Source organism: Neodiprion pinetum, chromosome 7, assembly GCF_021155775.2.
Source record: "Neodiprion pinetum isolate iyNeoPine1 chromosome 7, iyNeoPine1.2, whole genome shotgun sequence".
Lineage (NCBI taxonomy): Eukaryota > Metazoa > Arthropoda > Insecta > Hymenoptera > Diprionidae > Neodiprion > Neodiprion pinetum.
In genome coordinates this window covers 23,148,188-23,164,684 of record NC_060238.1, presented here as the reverse complement: position 1 = coordinate 23,164,684, position 16,497 = coordinate 23,148,188, and the positions used below count along the sequence as shown (strand labels likewise).

At 40.4% G+C, this 16,497-nt stretch overlaps 3 protein-coding genes and 1 long non-coding RNA gene across 7 annotated transcripts; 1 reads left to right on the top strand and 3 right to left on the bottom strand.

Annotated features, from left to right (window-relative positions):
* Positions 1–612: 612 nt before the first annotated feature.
* LOC124223238 (uncharacterized) lies at positions 613–3,266 on the bottom strand. 4 transcript variants are annotated; one of them, XM_046635018.2, is made up of 8 exons: positions 3,086–3,266; positions 2,857–2,898; positions 2,733–2,759; positions 2,454–2,650; positions 2,240–2,363; positions 1,744–1,869; positions 1,468–1,637; positions 613–1,366 (listed from the first exon to the last, which is right to left on the bottom strand). In XM_046635018.2, the coding sequence occupies exons 1-8, from the start codon at positions 3,093–3,095 to the stop codon at positions 1,241–1,243; spliced, it is 822 nt and encodes a 273-aa protein (XP_046490974.1). In that variant the 5' UTR covers positions 3,096–3,266; the 3' UTR covers positions 613–1,240. The 4 variants fall into 4 exon arrangements, with proteins under 4 accessions (XP_046490974.1, XP_046490977.1, XP_046490973.1 ...); XM_046635021.2 differs by having other exon boundaries at positions 3,065–3,264; XM_046635017.2 differs by having other exon boundaries at positions 2,857–3,265.
* Positions 3,267–4,584: 1,318 nt separating this feature from the next.
* Positions 4,585–6,413, bottom strand: LOC124222950 (uncharacterized). Its single transcript, XM_046634474.2, has 7 exons — positions 6,261–6,413; positions 6,145–6,171; positions 5,741–5,937; positions 5,433–5,556; positions 5,219–5,341; positions 4,974–5,143; positions 4,585–4,782 (listed from the first exon to the last, which is right to left on the bottom strand). Exons 1-7 carry the CDS (start codon positions 6,313–6,315, stop codon positions 4,666–4,668), a joined length of 813 nt encoding a protein of 270 aa, XP_046490430.1. The 5' UTR covers positions 6,316–6,413; the 3' UTR covers positions 4,585–4,665.
* Positions 5,848–9,318, top strand: LOC138191228 (uncharacterized). Its single transcript, XR_011177591.1, has 2 exons — positions 5,848–5,957; positions 8,614–9,318. It is a non-coding gene; the product is annotated as an uncharacterized lncRNA (long non-coding RNA).
* Positions 9,319–9,794: 476 nt separating this feature from the next.
* On the bottom strand, positions 9,795–16,161 carry LOC124223749 (cytochrome P450 CYP12A2-like). The gene is made up of 14 exons (XM_046635985.2): positions 15,370–16,161; positions 15,065–15,261; positions 14,797–14,998; positions 14,548–14,704; positions 14,221–14,469; positions 13,905–14,147; positions 12,165–12,393; positions 11,801–12,044; positions 11,494–11,690; positions 11,222–11,423; positions 10,992–11,148; positions 10,668–10,916; positions 10,369–10,587; positions 9,795–10,294 (listed from the first exon to the last, which is right to left on the bottom strand). The coding sequence occupies exons 1-14, from the start codon at positions 15,648–15,650 to the stop codon at positions 10,187–10,189; spliced, it is 2,934 nt and encodes a 977-aa protein (XP_046491941.1). The 5' UTR covers positions 15,651–16,161; the 3' UTR covers positions 9,795–10,186.
* Between the last annotated feature and the right edge of the window lie 336 nt (positions 16,162–16,497).

The following is a 16,497-nucleotide window of genomic DNA, read 5'->3' as shown; positions in this document are numbered from 1 at the left end:
TTTCGATCAAAGCTTGGATTTGCTCGAAGCTTTGCTATCAGTCTGGATTTTTTGATATTTAATTATAACGATATAATTAAGAAAAAAAAAAAACTTTGGCTTATTTTTCATTTAGACGGAATCGAACTCGTTCATCATTGCTTTATTAGCGCGATAAAGGTCCCTTAATTTCTTCACGTCTCATTTAAAGCAGCTCACGGAATTCACGTTTATTCTTCACCGCCTCGCGTCTCAGTTTCAGCTTGAAATCGTTATTAGATTCGGTTTTTCATCGGCTTAAAGCGAGACTTTATACCGTGAATGGTGTGATCTCGAAGGAGATGTCAGATCTCCCTTGAATAGGCTGCAGGTACTTTAGCTAATCTTTGAAGCGTCGGATAGCCTCTTGACTTTCAACAGGCTCGCGAATTCTACTCGCTATCAGGTCTCATTTTGAACAATCTTCAAAGGGCCGATCTTTGATTAATTTACTCATTCATCCGTTGCTAATTCGCTTGAACAAAATTGAATCAGCAAATACGTTACCAACGATTTCCGAGCGATTCAAAAATAATTGCTAGAATTTCGACCATTTCGTATGTTAAAAATAATACTAAACTAATTTATTTCAGGGATTCTTTATCACAATTTATTGGTCGACGAATTTTTCAGTTCATCGCTATTCTTACAATATTTTTTTATACTTAAATATCTCTAACAAAATTCCTAATTTACAGATTTACATTGACTAAACGGAACGCAGATAGCCTGCGATGACTGCGGATAACTGTACCCGAAAATACAGGAAAAAAGGGAAATGATCAATCAAGCTCAGAAGCTGAGAGAATATTTTAATTCAGATATGCGGCGCTGTTGTGAATCACGTGAAAAAGTTTTCATTCGCTTGAACGTTTGAAGAACAAAAAAAATAAAAAAAGAAAGAAAAAAAATAGACGAAAAAAATAAATAAATAGACTACGCGTAGAAACGTGAAGTGAACCGAACAACAAGCCGGATATTTTTATCGGAACCAATCCATTAACAGTAAATGTATGTGTTCGAATTTGTTCATTTCTCGTCTGTTTTCAATCGCGTTAAAAAGCTTCGTTCACCAGCGGAGCTTCCAGCAGCGTTTCGAGCTGTTTTTACTGTCTCGAAAATAAATCCGTCGCGAAGTGAAATAAATTACAATTTGTTGGAGAGAAACTCCGATTTTCTAGTCAACAGCTTGCACGACGTCAAGAGTCATTCGAATGCTCGGCTAGTCTTGGTGAGTCGTATCGCATTGGAGGCTAAGCGGGTCGTTGATAAACCAGAAATGAAATGAGATCAGACCGTACTTTTTAATGTCTTCTGCAATACACTTCGGCGCATCGGGTATCGTCATCTGTAAATAAAAGTAGAAACAAAGAAGAAGTTCACCATTACTCGTGGAAAAATTGTAAACGACAAACTCGCCAAGTGACAGATAAACTTCCAAAAGCTCACCGCTTCCGTCTGCAACGGAATTGTCTCGAACCAAGTTCGCTTTGGGCCCGAACTCGCTGTTCCAATCATCTGAACACCGACGCCTATGATGTCCATTTTGTTAGCCAGAAGAAACACCGCCGGTATGTCATCGCATTTGGTTTCGGAGTTAATCTTGTAGTAATGCAGACCTGCAAACAATTTTGACATATTACTTTTTAGAAGTGTCGACAAAATTGACATTGTAACACGAACCCCAAGCTTTTTGGAATCACTTCGGGAAAAAAATCTACTCACCCATCCAAGGGATGCACTCTTTTCGCTCGTACGTCGTTTGCTCGACGAGGAGTTTCGTGTTTGTTGGAATTTTCGTGAGAGTACCGTCCCTTTTCTTCAGCCATATGCTGCGGGAATTCCCGCACTCTGAAACCACGGGTTTTCATTAAAACGTGACAATGGCGAACCCTGGAGTTTTCGCTTCCAGTCGATCCTTCGGAAAATACATTCATGCGCCTGGTTTCAGACCCACTTTATGAACCCGTCTCTGACTCTATTAACAATTTTCTTTTACACCGTCGGTCAATCCCGACGGTGACCCTTCCGCTCGTACATGCAGAGAAATTCTGTAAATCTAGACCCGAACAAATTTACCCAAATAATTGAGATTATTATCTCGTTTTGTCTGGAAAATGCAGGGATGGTACGGAAATTTGCGGATTTGAACTCTGCTGGATCTGGCTATGCGAATGAGGAACACGGTGGAATTTTTCCCCCATAAAAATGGAACACTTACCGCTTTGACGGAAGTACGCAGTCACCGTGTAATACCTTACGCCGTTCATGATCTTAACGCGTATTTCACTGTGTTTCCGGTAGTCTATCGGCATGTGTTGTCTGTCAAGTTCCTTCAGTGGGACCTGCGAGTTTTATTGCAAATTTAACCGTCGTCGTTGTTACTGTTGCTCTTTGGAGATATTCTTCCAATTATTGATTCTCGGTTCACTTACGCCAACTTGAAACCCGATGACTCGACCGGTAGAAATCCGGTAAAATATGACGACTCTTGGGTCCCCGTGATATCCCATGCCAATTTCTCCCAACGGTAGATCGACGCCGACGATTCTTGTCCATCCCTGACAGCTCGCTGTTGTCATGGTTTGCGGTATGGTGTAGAAACCGTCGCTCGCGTTCTGCGACCATTTGCCTAAACGATCACTTTATTGACCAAGTGACAAATCATCGAGGGTTCAACGTTTTGGTTAACCTTGAAATAGTGCGATACGTACCAATCATACCGTTCCACACGTCATCTCCTGCGGGAGAAAATACGGTTACCGTTAGAATGTCTCTTTTCGGTATCAGAAATTAACGCAGTGTTTAATTACGGATTTAATTTTGTTTTTTAATTACCTTTGGAGGTTGAAACTAATGCTGTGAGCACGATGATCGCTGCTATATTAGCGAACATATTTCGTTCGGTGAGTGGTCGTCGATTTATTAACGGTGATCGTACGCGTAAGTCAGTATTTGACACTTCGTGCATTTATACTTATCGCCAGTTATATACCGGAGTATTTAATTATGTATTTGCATTTCTTACTTGTATAAGAATACTTACTTATTTCTTCGTATTATTTACCTCCTTCCATTCATTGGTGTCAAGGGCTGATACAAGAGTAAAGAAAGAATGAAAATTCACTTTGCTTGACAGCAGACGACTCGTTATATTATATTTTCAACTGTCGATCTGGGCCACATTTGGTTATTTATACCTAAGTATTTGCAATGTTTATAAAATTCACCTGTCGCATCGAGCAAACCATTTGATTACTTTGCAATCGGCCCTGACACGTATCAGAGGATAGTCTTTATAAATTCGAAGGTTGCTTTTCGGTTTATCAGTTATAATTAGATAGAAAAATTGCTGGTTTCCCGGGTATAATTACACTCGAGCCTTAATTGTCTTTTCTTTTAACCCTATTATTATTATAGAAGCTAGCGAAGCGATGTAAGTCGATACGAAACGTAGTGTTTGAATGTCGAATAATCCATTTTTTGTCAACATTCATTTCACTAGCATTGATTACGCTTTGTACAATAAATCAAAGTAAACGAACTATTTGATGATTATTCGTACAGATCAATTGGTGCCATATTTTATAAAAGAAATGAAATGATCATTATCCGTTTTGGTGTTCGTCTTCAGCAGAGATGAAAGTCAACAAATAAGTTATGTGAATTTGAAATTCCCCTATTATGACGAAAGATTTTTTTGGTTCTAATTCAGATAAAACAAAGGTTTACTTAAATCGTAACAGAAAACTGGCTAGTTGACTCACTTTCACATACTGTATATTTTTATAAATTTCATAGATGTACAGTTTTTCATAAAGAATTGTTAACTTTTGTCCAAAACTGTACTGGCTTGTAGATTTTTTACTGAAAAAATACGAATCATCGTGAAAATCTACGAGTTATTATAAAACTATGCATATTTACAATATTTTACGAAATCAATTTTTTTGTAAAAAATTTTACGAAATGTCTTAATTTCCCTAAAGAATTCGTAGATTATATATTATTCAGATGGCAAAATGTGGTCTCGAAATCTTCACTGTTATACGTACATTACGTAGTGAAGATGATAATTCCAGGACAAATTGTACGTATCGCACCGACCCATTCACCCAGCGGGCCATCAGGATACATAATATCTAATTGGTCCTGAACAAATTTACCCAAATAATGCGACTGATTATTCCTGAACAGATACGGTTTGTCTCGGAGTCCCTATAAATACAGAGTCACTTTGTTGGCTGGAAACGAATTTGGACAATGTTTCGGGCCGGTTAAATGAATCATTCTCAACCATAGGTGTTTGTAGTTGAATAAAGCGAAGGCCTGTCTCCCGATTTTAATTAGACGATGCAATGAGTGTGACGTGACTAAATGCGTTTACGAATCCGCTTCTTTCCAAGGGTTGTAAATAAGTAAAACGTTTTCGTATATTCAGGTCCAGTGGAGACGTAAATAAATGAATAATTTATTTGTACAATCGATACTTGAGTACATCGATAATTGCTAACGAATTACCTCAAATTGTGAATAGTGGTTTCATGGAGTAAAGCTGGTGCCAAATGTGGATTAAAAAGTATTTTTGATTGTACTTTGAAATCTTGGATGGATTCCAAGGGTTTTGCCTCATTTACAAGATACATTTCATGAACTGCAGGTGATGTTCTGAGGCTGGTCAACGAGCCAAATGTGGACGGAGGTGATTCCGTAACTAACAGTTGCGAGAGCAAGACAAACAGGTCCGTCAGAGGGAATGGCGGACTGCAAGAATAACGAAATTACCTTATTAAAAGATGCGCCAGAATTGCTTGATCGAATGCTTAAAATTTGGAACAAAATTTGGCTGGCGGTACAAGCAGGCGAATTCAGGCAAGACGCTCGTCATCCTTGTAAAAATATATATCTCATATCTCTAATTCTTTTTCATTTCCAGGTTGTCCCTTTTCGCTTACCGATGTAGTCGCTGGTGGGATGGTCTCCCACCAAACGCGTTCCGAAGAAGAAGTTACGGTTCCGAGGCCTTGAAAGCCGAAGCCCATAACGTTTTCTCCTTCGTATAGAATGAACCACGGGTACAAGCTAGAGCATTCGGTGGTAGTAGTTATGGGGTAGAAGTGATTACCTGAAAAGATAAAAAAAAAAAATAATCCGTAAGATTGGTTACCGTTACTGCTTAGAAAGAGAAGTTAGTATTCACCCATGCTTGATACGCAATGTCCCTTATAGTAGCCCATTTCTGAGTTAATAAGAGAAGCGTTCGTCGGTATTTTACGCAGTCCGTCTTTTTCTAGGAACCAAAGTTCACGAGCACCAGAAGTCTCTGAAAAACCAGTCACACGATCGATTTTGTATTATTAAAGCATTTCATTTCGTAATTTGAATGTATCCAGTATGATTCCGAAATGACGTACCATCGATGTAGAAATACGCAGTTACCGTGTAACATTCGACTCCTCCTACCACCTTCGTCGTTACGGCTGAGATGTTGGCATATTCCATTGGTTGACCTGTACCATCAACGTCTACCGCCGGAATCTGTGTGAATATTGTAACAACAGATGCACTATGATTTTAGGTCTTACAACGAATTAAATCCAACTGAACGGGTGAATTCAACTTTTTGCTTTCCAGAGACATCGAGTGATCTTTGGAGATTATGCAGACTCTTATTGATCTGATCGTTGAATACGAGTTTCTGAAATAATTTTTTTTTACTCACAGCAACTTCGACTCCGATTGCTGAACCATTTTCGGTCGAATAGAGGATCACGAATCTAAAGTCACCTTCGTAGCCAACGGCTGTAACACCATCCGGTTGTTCGACACCCGAGATGTCGGTCCATCCTTGGTTTTGAGCTGATTCCAACGTCTGAGGGAGTTGATAGAAGTGGCTGGAAGAGTTCGAGGACCAGGAAGCTTTATGGAATCACAGATGTGTAAGTACATGAAATGTGTTTCGAGGTAACAAATGACGGGTGAAAGACTGTCTTGACGTGAATTCATTTGAAATTTTATGCTCAACAAAATGAAAAGTTATGTTATAGTAAAAGTTCGTTTTCGGAAGGAATTCAGTGAAAATCGAATGATGCTTGATATCTATATGAAATCGAGGTAGTTACGTACCCACGAAACCGGTCCATACGTCGTCGCCTAAAATGTGGTAACGAAATTAAAATTTATCAAAATAATGCGTTCAATCTACAGTGTTTTTGTTGATTTTTATGAGTCTGATTGCTCACCTGCTGATGCTGTATTAAAAGCAGCTAATGCAATTATCGCAATTTTAAGAAACATGATTGAGGTATTTTCAATTTTTGCGATGTGACATATGTACTCGTAAAACGCTACTGATTCATGGACGGAACTAAGATATCGTGCAAAAACGTGAGCTATATAGTCTCCACGTCGTCAACAGATTCTAATTATAGTCTAATTATCAACCTGAGAAACGACACTTGTTGCTACTAAATTTTGTAGCTTATGTGTATAAAAGTGACTGCCCGGATTGAGAAACGCACATGTATATGTATCCAGTGTCTCATTATACGCAATTTGTTAGAGTATCTCCAAAAGCAGTAAAAATTACAAACCAAGGTTACGAAATCGTAAAAAAATCTCTGAATCGATGCACTTAATGTAATCTCTCATCATATTTTCAATAGACTTAGAAATTCTTGAATTTCAAACTGCGAATCAGATATATATTTAACTAAATTTCAATGTGTTTTACAAATTTGCCTGAACGCAGTTTCTGATTGCAACTGGATTAGTCGCTGATTTTTATTTTATGATTGAACCTGCGAGACTCGTTCCAGATTTTGATTTCATGTTTGGAATCAGTGATCGAATGAACCCTCGGACGGGGCTCTTCTGAAACTAATTCTACACGATCACACTTTCTCACAATGAATCGGATCGTAATCTGCATCTTGACGTATTCGAACAAGATCAGCCTTGTCGGCCATTTAATTTAAGGATTAACAAATTGTAGTGAAATCGCAGAGTCACATGGAGCCAGAATAATTTCATTGAGGCTGCGTAAGACTTTTGGATCGAAAATTTTTCGATATCTCTACACCCCAGTCTCTTTCGGCAATGTTCATGTCAATTTTACAAACAGGACACCCTGTCTATCGTAATAAGCGTACGAATAAAATATTTCACGCGAACAACACGTGGCTGAAAAGACAAATTCTGTCAACGTACATGTTCATAATTCCAAAAAAATAGTATAGGCTGAAGTCTAATTGAAACAGCTGCACTTAAATGAGGGTCTTTTTCTTCTAGGCCCACGTGTCGTGCAAATCTTTTGGCACATTAGCCGCAATGAACTTATTTCGATTGGCTTGTTTAAATATGCTCAAAGGTGTCTGGCTGACAGCTGGAGCAGAATATTTGTGACTCAAAGGACAATTTTTCTACTCATGCTTCACTTCATGTCCTTTTCAATTAAACTACCAGGGTCGAGTAGTACGATTTCTTGTTGCATTTTTTTACTCGAGATTAATGAAAAAAACCACAAGCAATGGATTCGCATGCCAAAAAGTCATCGAAATACATGAATAATTGTTTGCTCGATACAATCCAGCGGAAAGCTCGAAATTTTTGAAATCAAAAAAATTCAGGGACTTTTCGCGTTTTTGGTGTGACCCAGTTACAATACATTTATTGTTTTTCCTTCAATCTAATATTAGTTACGATTATCTGTTGTGGCAACAATCAATGCTACGTGCATCGTTGGTACATTCTCACTTTGTAAGTGTTCATGGAAAATTCCAAAATGACATTGTTCGATTGACACGTATTGACGCAATTGTGTTTCCTCGCGATACGGGGAATTCCATTACAACATTGAACTAGACATATTTGGCGCCAGATTTTCTGGCAATGTTATCCTAATTACGAATAGCCGATAATATAAACAAATATCGACTCTAGACTTACAATCATTGTCAGTTATCAACATTATGAAAAGCAGCATGTGCAATTATTGCGATTTCGAGAAACATGATTCAGCTTTATTCCGCGCCCTTGGGCAGGACGATTCACATTCGAAGTGTCCACTCAACATTTTGCATTAGCTTCATTTGATGCAAAAATTGAAGATTTTACTAGAAAAGTCATACCCGGAATTGCCACGTGTGTTTGTCAACTGATTATATCAGTTCAGGTGTAACGTCCGCAACATTTCGTGAAATTTAACCAGCTGAAGACAAAACCTCATACTGTATTTCATATAAAAAAAAAAAGAATAATTAAAAAAACACTGTCAAAGAGCGTGTCAGACCTCTTGATTATGGGTTCTACTGAAACTTTTTGGATTGTATCCTAAGTCGGTGACTTGTAGTTTTTTCTCGCAAGCAGTTCTTCACTCTCAATAAAGTTGACAATACCAGCAATGTGATGAGTAAAATGCTATGACAAGTGAGACCTGTAAAATATTTTTTATTCGAATATAAATTTTATTATTTATTTTTTTGTTCTTTGTTCAAGTTTCGATGACTGGATCTTATAGACCTAAGCGTCAATGGATTATATTGTTTCCGAGCTGTAGGTAGTAAAGTATAATCTTGGCTATCTCCCACTTTTCAGGAAACTCCGGCGACTCGCTGCCACAGTTCTTGAACAGAATCTTGAACTGCGAATTTTGGGTAATCTAGTTTCTGGTAAATTGCGCGAAAAAAGGTTAGGTAGAAAGAACAATGCATCAGAATACCCAAATTTCTAATGGAAGTAGCGAAAATAGTCGGAGGAGACGAGCAAGGCGAAATGGAGGAATATTGATAGAAGTGCGTAACATCAAGACAGCGTGGCGGATGCGTCAGGGACCAACCTTCATGAAACTCGACACCAACGGAAGCTTGCGGTCGTGGACCGCGACTTGCCAATTGCAGCCAAAATAACGACGACGACGACGAAGAAACCAGAATGCACATTATATAATAATATTGGGGCCCGCCGTGTATTGTCCCCTCCATTAGTCGTAAAGGCATTGACCCAATTGCACAAACAGCAGGCAAAAAAATGGGGAACGCGTTACCGCATCGGCCCGTTAGTAATATTGAAACAGATGACGACTCAGGATCGTCACTGGACTCCGTGGTGTTAAAAATCCCGAAGGACTGGGTCACGAGGGTCAATCTTTTTACTATACAGTTAGCTGCATATCGTCAACGAAGATGCATCTACGACATTACCTTCGGGATGTAGATAAGTCGTACGTACGATCAAAAAAAAAAAAAAAACTGGTAATTGCAGTGAGTGAAGGACTTCTGGTCGGTGACTACACAGAATGGCCTCTTCGGTGTCTTATATCGCTTCTTGTTCGACTGTCATACCTAAACTCTGACAATTAGTAGTTGCATGGTAAGTCCTATATTACCTATATATCTTGGTTCATTTAGTATCAGTAGTATCAGAAGCTTGCTGAATATTAGTAACCAAGGTTAATAATAACGATAATTTCTTGTATTGAAATTCCCTTCCGTCTACCGCCACCTTCACTCAGTAGTACTAACTGTCAAAAACAGTGGCGCTTGGATCAATGAACCACCAAACGAGACAGCAGACTTCTTGCGGGTATAAAATATTTAGTGACGAAGTAGGAGTTGTCAGTTGCATTCACTTATGATGAGTAACTCTCGATAGGTTAACGTCCTCCGAACGCGACGCAGGAATCATTCTCTAGATTTTTAGGTTAATTTGCAAATTCATGACCTAACGTAATTGTACAGTCTCTATGAGAAGAGAAAATATAAATGGGATATTAGAAATTCAATTTAATAAATTTAATTCGTTCACTTAATTAAAAGGTGGTGCTCCAATACCTGATTAAATGAATACAGTATACAGGGTAAATAAAAACTATGATAAATGTCCTACAGAGCAATTGTCACAGCCTGTGAAAAATACTTATACCAAGAGAGACAGTTTTGATTTTGACAACATTGAAAGCTTAGACGTGAAACACGTGTCACAAAAAAAAAAATTGCGAAAAGTATACATATCAATAGAGAAAATCCGTTAACAAACGGATGGATGTACAAAATGTTTTAGTCGTATCATGAGATTACGTGAATGCGCACCGTAATGAACCTTGGTTATGGGTAATTCAGGGTTACTTATAATTAGAGGTCCTTATGATGCAGATCTCATGATTTTTGGGCTAAATGTCACTAAATTTGATTCTCAATGGCGTCGTTATAGTGTTGAGAAGTCCATTTTTCATCTCTAACGGTCCATAGTGCCATTCGAAGCGGAAGTTCCGCACCAGCTGAGGAGAAAATCTTGTATCATTTTTCGAAATGAATATTACCGTTAGTCAATAGAGTTCACCAGGCTAATTACTTTTATGAGGAGTGTTTCCATTTCAAGTTGTGAAAAACGTCTCCCGATGCAGGAACGAGGGCCAAAACCGAAGGGCATGTAAACGAAGGGATGAGCATTCTTGGTACAAGACACTGAGTTTGAGGATTCCCTGAGCCATCTTTCGGGAAGGAACTTCATGTTATCCGGAAAATGCTCAGGATCAAGGCTCATCAGCCCGTGACATATGACCACGTCATCCTGGAGAAAAAATGTTTTCAAGTACTCACTAAGCAGGTTCGAAAACCGTGAAATTTCTCAAGCTCGGCAAGTTCACTCACACCTTTGGGAATTCTGTAACCACCAATAACGACGTCTGAATTTGTTGTTCTAAGAACACCCATTGCGACTGGTGCCAGCCTTAAACTTTCTTTGATGACAGCCCTTAGGTATGGAATATTGTTCAAAGTCTTCGCGGTTACCGGTGATGTTTTTGTCGGCAAAACCTTGATGGCCTCTTCTCGCAGTTTTTCTTGAGCTTCGGGGTTTGTCGCGATGCACCACATTGCGCCGGAAACAGCAGTGCTCGTCTGATATGAACAATGAAGGTATTGAGACTAGATTGTGATATATCCAACGAGATCACCTAACCCATGATTACTTACAGTATCAACCCCAGCCAATAGCATGTCCATTATCATCACTGTAGATGTCTGTTCATCGACGCTGATCAGTCTTTCCAGAATACTTGTATCGCCAACGTCCTCCGCTTTCTTCTCGGCAACACGTTGCTTCGCTTGATTCACGTATTTGCTCGTTATTCTAAAGAGTAGATCATGAGATAAATGAAAGCTGGAGAAAGATTTAGGTGCTATATCGTGTCCAAACATTGTACCTGGTCATGTTGTCTAAAATGTTGAATAACTTCTTCAGATTTCGAGTATCGTATAATTTCCATAACGATGGTAGTACTTCAAGCTTGTACATGAGCTCAAACATTTCGCTCACATTGTTGATGAAGACCTGAGGTTCCGAGTCTTTCGCAAGATTGGGCTCGAGGCATCCCACGCGATGATCGAACGCAATCACGCATATCGCTGGGAACAGAGGCTCATTTTTTTTTTATCATGAAAAGCATTGCGAATAGGATAAAATTCCACTACTCACATTCCAGAGCCCATTTATGTATCTCATTGTTAAACGTGGCTGGCATCTCGAGGGATTCAGGATCTCGGAGACTGCGAATCATTTCTACGAAATCCATCGCCACCTGATCAACTGGACCCACATGTGGGAGGATCGTCCTGGGCTGCATGAAGTACTGGTTAACTTTCACCCGGAACTGATGCCATTTCTCTCCCTGACTGTAAGTTAAGATGTTGTTCCAACAATATTAAGTGAGTGCTAGAGAGGTACAACAGATAAAACGTCAGGTATTGGATTTATACGAAGTTTCACGGCGCAAGGATTTTACCTGGGAAGTAGACCATACTCTCCTTTGAAGAGGCCCTCCTTCCGTTTCCGGTACAGCTTTAGCGGCCCAGAGGTGATCCTGCTGGGCCAAGATCCTTCTGTCCGGTATATTTTCTCGGCATCTACCGGGTCGAAGAAAAATACGCAACGTCGTCGTCCCGGAATTCCCTCAAGTTTCACAACGTCCCCGTACTTTTGACGTAGCTGCTTCATCAAATCCGCTGTAGATATATTTTGGAATTCACCTGAAATCCATAATACTCGATTAGAATTACCTACTTGATTTGACTTCAAGCTCACTCAAGCCTGTTTTAGAGCACTGAGATGTCATGTGCCGCGTGTTCCCTCAGCGGGATTCGACTTACCGACAACTGGAAGGAACCTCAGGACATTCCCAAGTACTGGAAGCGGTTTTGGTCCCGGGATGGACTCATAAGGCTTGGCAGCTTTCCACTCGACGTCAAAAGTACTTTGTGATTGAACGCCGGTTGCAGTAGTTGCACTTCTTTTTGAAATGATCGTTTCGGAGCGCGAGAATGCGAGCGTCAATCTGACGAGCGTTGAATTCCCTAGTATCATCTTGTAAAGTCGGCCCTAGGAAATGGAGTATCAATTATTTATTTGCTGTGGTATTCTGCAAGCTGTTCGTAATAGAAAATACGGATGTTTGGGAAAAATTACCTAGTTTCAACAGTAATCAATCTGTTTAAGCGTACGGACTTTGTATGCTTTTTCGACGTTGCGATGGAAGATAACGCTATCGTACCTACTCACCAACCAAACGTGCCTGACGACTCACACTCAGAGAGTGTCCCACTTTTGGCGCTCACAATAATTGATGTATGCGAAGTGTTGCACTAAAGTTACTTGCTTTCAGCGACTGCGCAGTTGGCGGTAAATGCCTTCGATGACACAACCGTGTCGGTGCTCGTTGGAGGAATTAAACTTCGTGGATGATATTACGATGCTTGTTTGCGTCTGTATACAAGACAGTTTTCAATTTGGGAACTGTACAATAAGCCTCGTCAGCTATGCGACTACATTCGACTGTCGCTTAGTTCCGTATACCTGACCCCTCGCTTTGTACGCATCTAATCGCTAACAGGCTTATCTACATACTTATCGCTCGTTGACAACGATGGGCTCGATCTTTTCCACGAGTTTGCTATATAAGACAGCTAGTTGTTTGCTAATTATATTCGTTCATACAAATCGTTCGAATTTTGGTTATTGCCTCGTTACAATTTCCAACCCATTATATTTCAATTGCTTACTATTTGTCAATAATTATAATTGTATTTCCCATTGTACGTCATGTCATTTTCAATTTTTCCCAAAATGCTTCGACTTGCAATTGTTATTTTTGGAAACTTAAAAAAAAAAAAAAAAACAAGTATCTTCATTGTTTTTCATTGGAAAGTTTTGTGTAAGTAATATCACTAGATTTTATCGTAATGTAACCGTGTCGTTCCTTTAAGGCCACACAGCGTGGTGTTTGGATGTGAGTTGAAAGTACGTTACATGCATAAAGTAAACGTTCAAGCAAATTATCACCGAGTAGTGGATACAGGTTTAAATAAAAACAAAGGCTGTGCTATAAATGATTCAATATTAATTAGTACCACAACCGTACTTTACAATTTGTACTATACAATCGGTTTCGTAACTTATGATAATAATGAAAAATTGTAATCTGCACTGCTGAAGTTACGTTATCAAGTCCTTCAATGCGTGAACACTTAGCTGCTCACACTGTTCAGAATTTGCGTACAAATTTCATTCACGCAGTGTATTATCGAGGCGGTAATTGGCAATCAAGCTAGTTATCTGTTGAGCAGTACCGTAGAACGTATATTCAGGCTTTATATTATCAAATACTTGATACACTTCGGCTCTTTAAATTTCTTGCGTGGTGCATAACGAGCGATTAGCAAGCATATGGACATGCTTAAATGTCAATCACTTTAACCTGAAACGGTGACTCGACAGTATTTATGAATCCGCTTCTGAGCTTGAGCTTTCCACGGTTCCATTCCAAGTGAAAGTTCCTTACTATCTGTAATACAAATATTTTTTTTTTTACTTCCAAACTTGGGAGGATCTACCTCTAAATAATCTAGCTGGCTGACCTTGATCAGGAGCGTTTCCATTTCAAGTTGAGCAAAACGCCTTCCAATGCAGGTTCGTGGACCGAAACCAAATGGCATGTAGGCGAAGGGATGAGCGTTCTTGGCCGAGTGAGTCGTCCCAGCAGAATCCTTCAGCCATCTTTCCGGAAGGAATTTCTCTGGATTCGGAAAGTACTTGGAGTCTTTGCTCATCAGTGAGTGACACATGATCAAGTCATCCTAGATGAACAGATTCGATCACGAAGGTCGATATAAGTAGATCAAACTGTAGAACATGGAAAAGTCGACTTACGCCCTTGGGGATCCTGTAGCCACGAATTGCAACGTTTGTATTTGTGGTCCTCAAGTTGCCAACAGCGATTGGCATCAGTCTCAAACTTTCCTTAAGTACAGCCTTCAGGTATGGAATATTGCTAAGGACGTCTAATGTCACGGGAGAAGTCTTACTGGGCAGAACATTAATGGCTTCTTTCCGTAGTTTTTCCTGAACGTTACGATTCGTTGCTATGTGGTACAGCGCACCCGTGGCAGTGTTGCTTGTCTAAGTGTTGAAGCAGAGGTACAGAGACTGACTTGAAAATTTCTTACTCGTACAGTTATCTTATCCAGGATCACTTACGGTGTCTACTCCGGCTGTCAACATGTCCATTATCATCACAGTGGTTGTATGCTCATCGACGCTGATCAGTCTCTCCAGCATACTTCTGTCTCCGATGTTCTCCACCGGCTTCTTGGCAAGCCGTTGCTTTGCTTGATCCACGTATTTGCCAGTTATTCTAAACAAAAGCATGTTTTGAAACTAGATTTTCAGATTTTTATGGACGACTCAAGGCAGAGAAGATTTCTTGGGCAAACTGAGACGTCCTACCTCGTCAAGTTGTCCAAAACTCGGAAAAACTCTCTCAGGTTTTGGGTCTTGTAAAGTTTCCAGAGAGACGGTAGAATCTCGAGTTTGTACATGAGGCCGAACATACTGTGGACATTATTAATGAGGAGCTGAGGTTCGGAATCTATTTTCAGATTGGGCTCGAGGCATCCTATGCGATGGTCGAAGGCAATTACGCACATAGCTGCGAACAGAGGACAAATTTTGCCGCGGGTATGGGTATATAAGGGGGAAAAGTTCTCCTACTCACATTCCAGCGCCCACTTGTTCATCTCGTTGTTAAAAGTAGCCGGCATTTCGAGGGACTCGAAATTTCGAATACTGCGAATCCTCTCAATGAAATCATCCGCCACTTCGTTGATTGGACCGATGTGAGGCCGGATTGTTCTTGGCTGCATTAAATGTTGGTTAACTTTCGAACGAAACCGATGCCATTCTTCACCCTGGCTGTAAATTGTCATTTATCAAGTGAATTTTTTATTTTCCATTTTCACGAGGCATCGTTAGTCGAGGTTTAACTGCCGTCGATGAACTAGGAAGTGAAAGGTAACTCACCTTGACACAAGCCCGGATTCACCCTTGTACACTTCGTGTCTCTGCTCGCGATACAACTTAATCGTCTCCATCGAAATCCTGGAGGGCCAAGGACCTTCCGTCCGGTACACTTTCTCACAATCGTTCGGATCGAAGAGAAAGACGCAGCGTCGTCGACCCGGAATCCCTTCGAGCCGGACAATGTCGCCGTAGGTTTTACGCAATCGATCCACCATCTCCAACATTGGCAGCTTTCCGTATTCGCCTTGAACTCGCAGAATGTTGGGACTAGAATTTTTCATTGGAAATAAAATTTGTCGAAACGCTACTTACCGACGATCGGAATAAACTTTGGAATATTTCCGAGAACCGGAAGTGGCTCTGGTCCAGGTATCAGATTGTACGGCTTCGCAATTTTCCATTCGGCGTCGGCAGTTTCTTGCAAATTTTCATCGGACAGAACGACGGTACTCCTATGCCTGTTCGCGGAAACATTCGACCGCAATACTGCCAGCGAAAATCTGGCGAACGATGAAGTGTTCCGCATCATTTTCACCCGTCAGGCTGAATGGTAAATTGACCTTTATCCACACTTCCCAAAATATTTTACAATTTAATAACACCGTCTTTGATTTTCGACCCGTCAATTTGACGAGTAGTAATTTCGGTATCGTTTCAAGCACCAGACGGGATCATGTGTCCTTCGAATATTGCATTACGGGTCAATTTCCAATGCTCACCGCTTCAGAGGCTCCGATAATGTGGTGCACGAGCGATGAATTCGACGCCGGAAAAGTAACGCACGGTGGTTAATTGATCAATCGACGGATCAAAGTAACGCTCGATGACGTGCGGATAGAAGTACTGGCAAAAATAGAGTGCAGCTCGCATAAAACGCGACCGGTGCAACGTGCCTAGTAAGTGTACGCATTTCCTGGTACCGCCGAGTAGGAGGAAGGTGGACTTGAACTGTTGCTCAGATTTCCTCGTTTGCGCATTCGCAGGATGACGGACCGGATGCTGAAGATGGAAATTAACGGACCAAGAGCAGGTGCGGAAGAGCCTGCAGGGAGGGACGAGAATGTTGGGACCTTCTAAAACATGAAGATTCGAGGTACACAAGTATATCATTGAAAGCGTGGCTTTTAT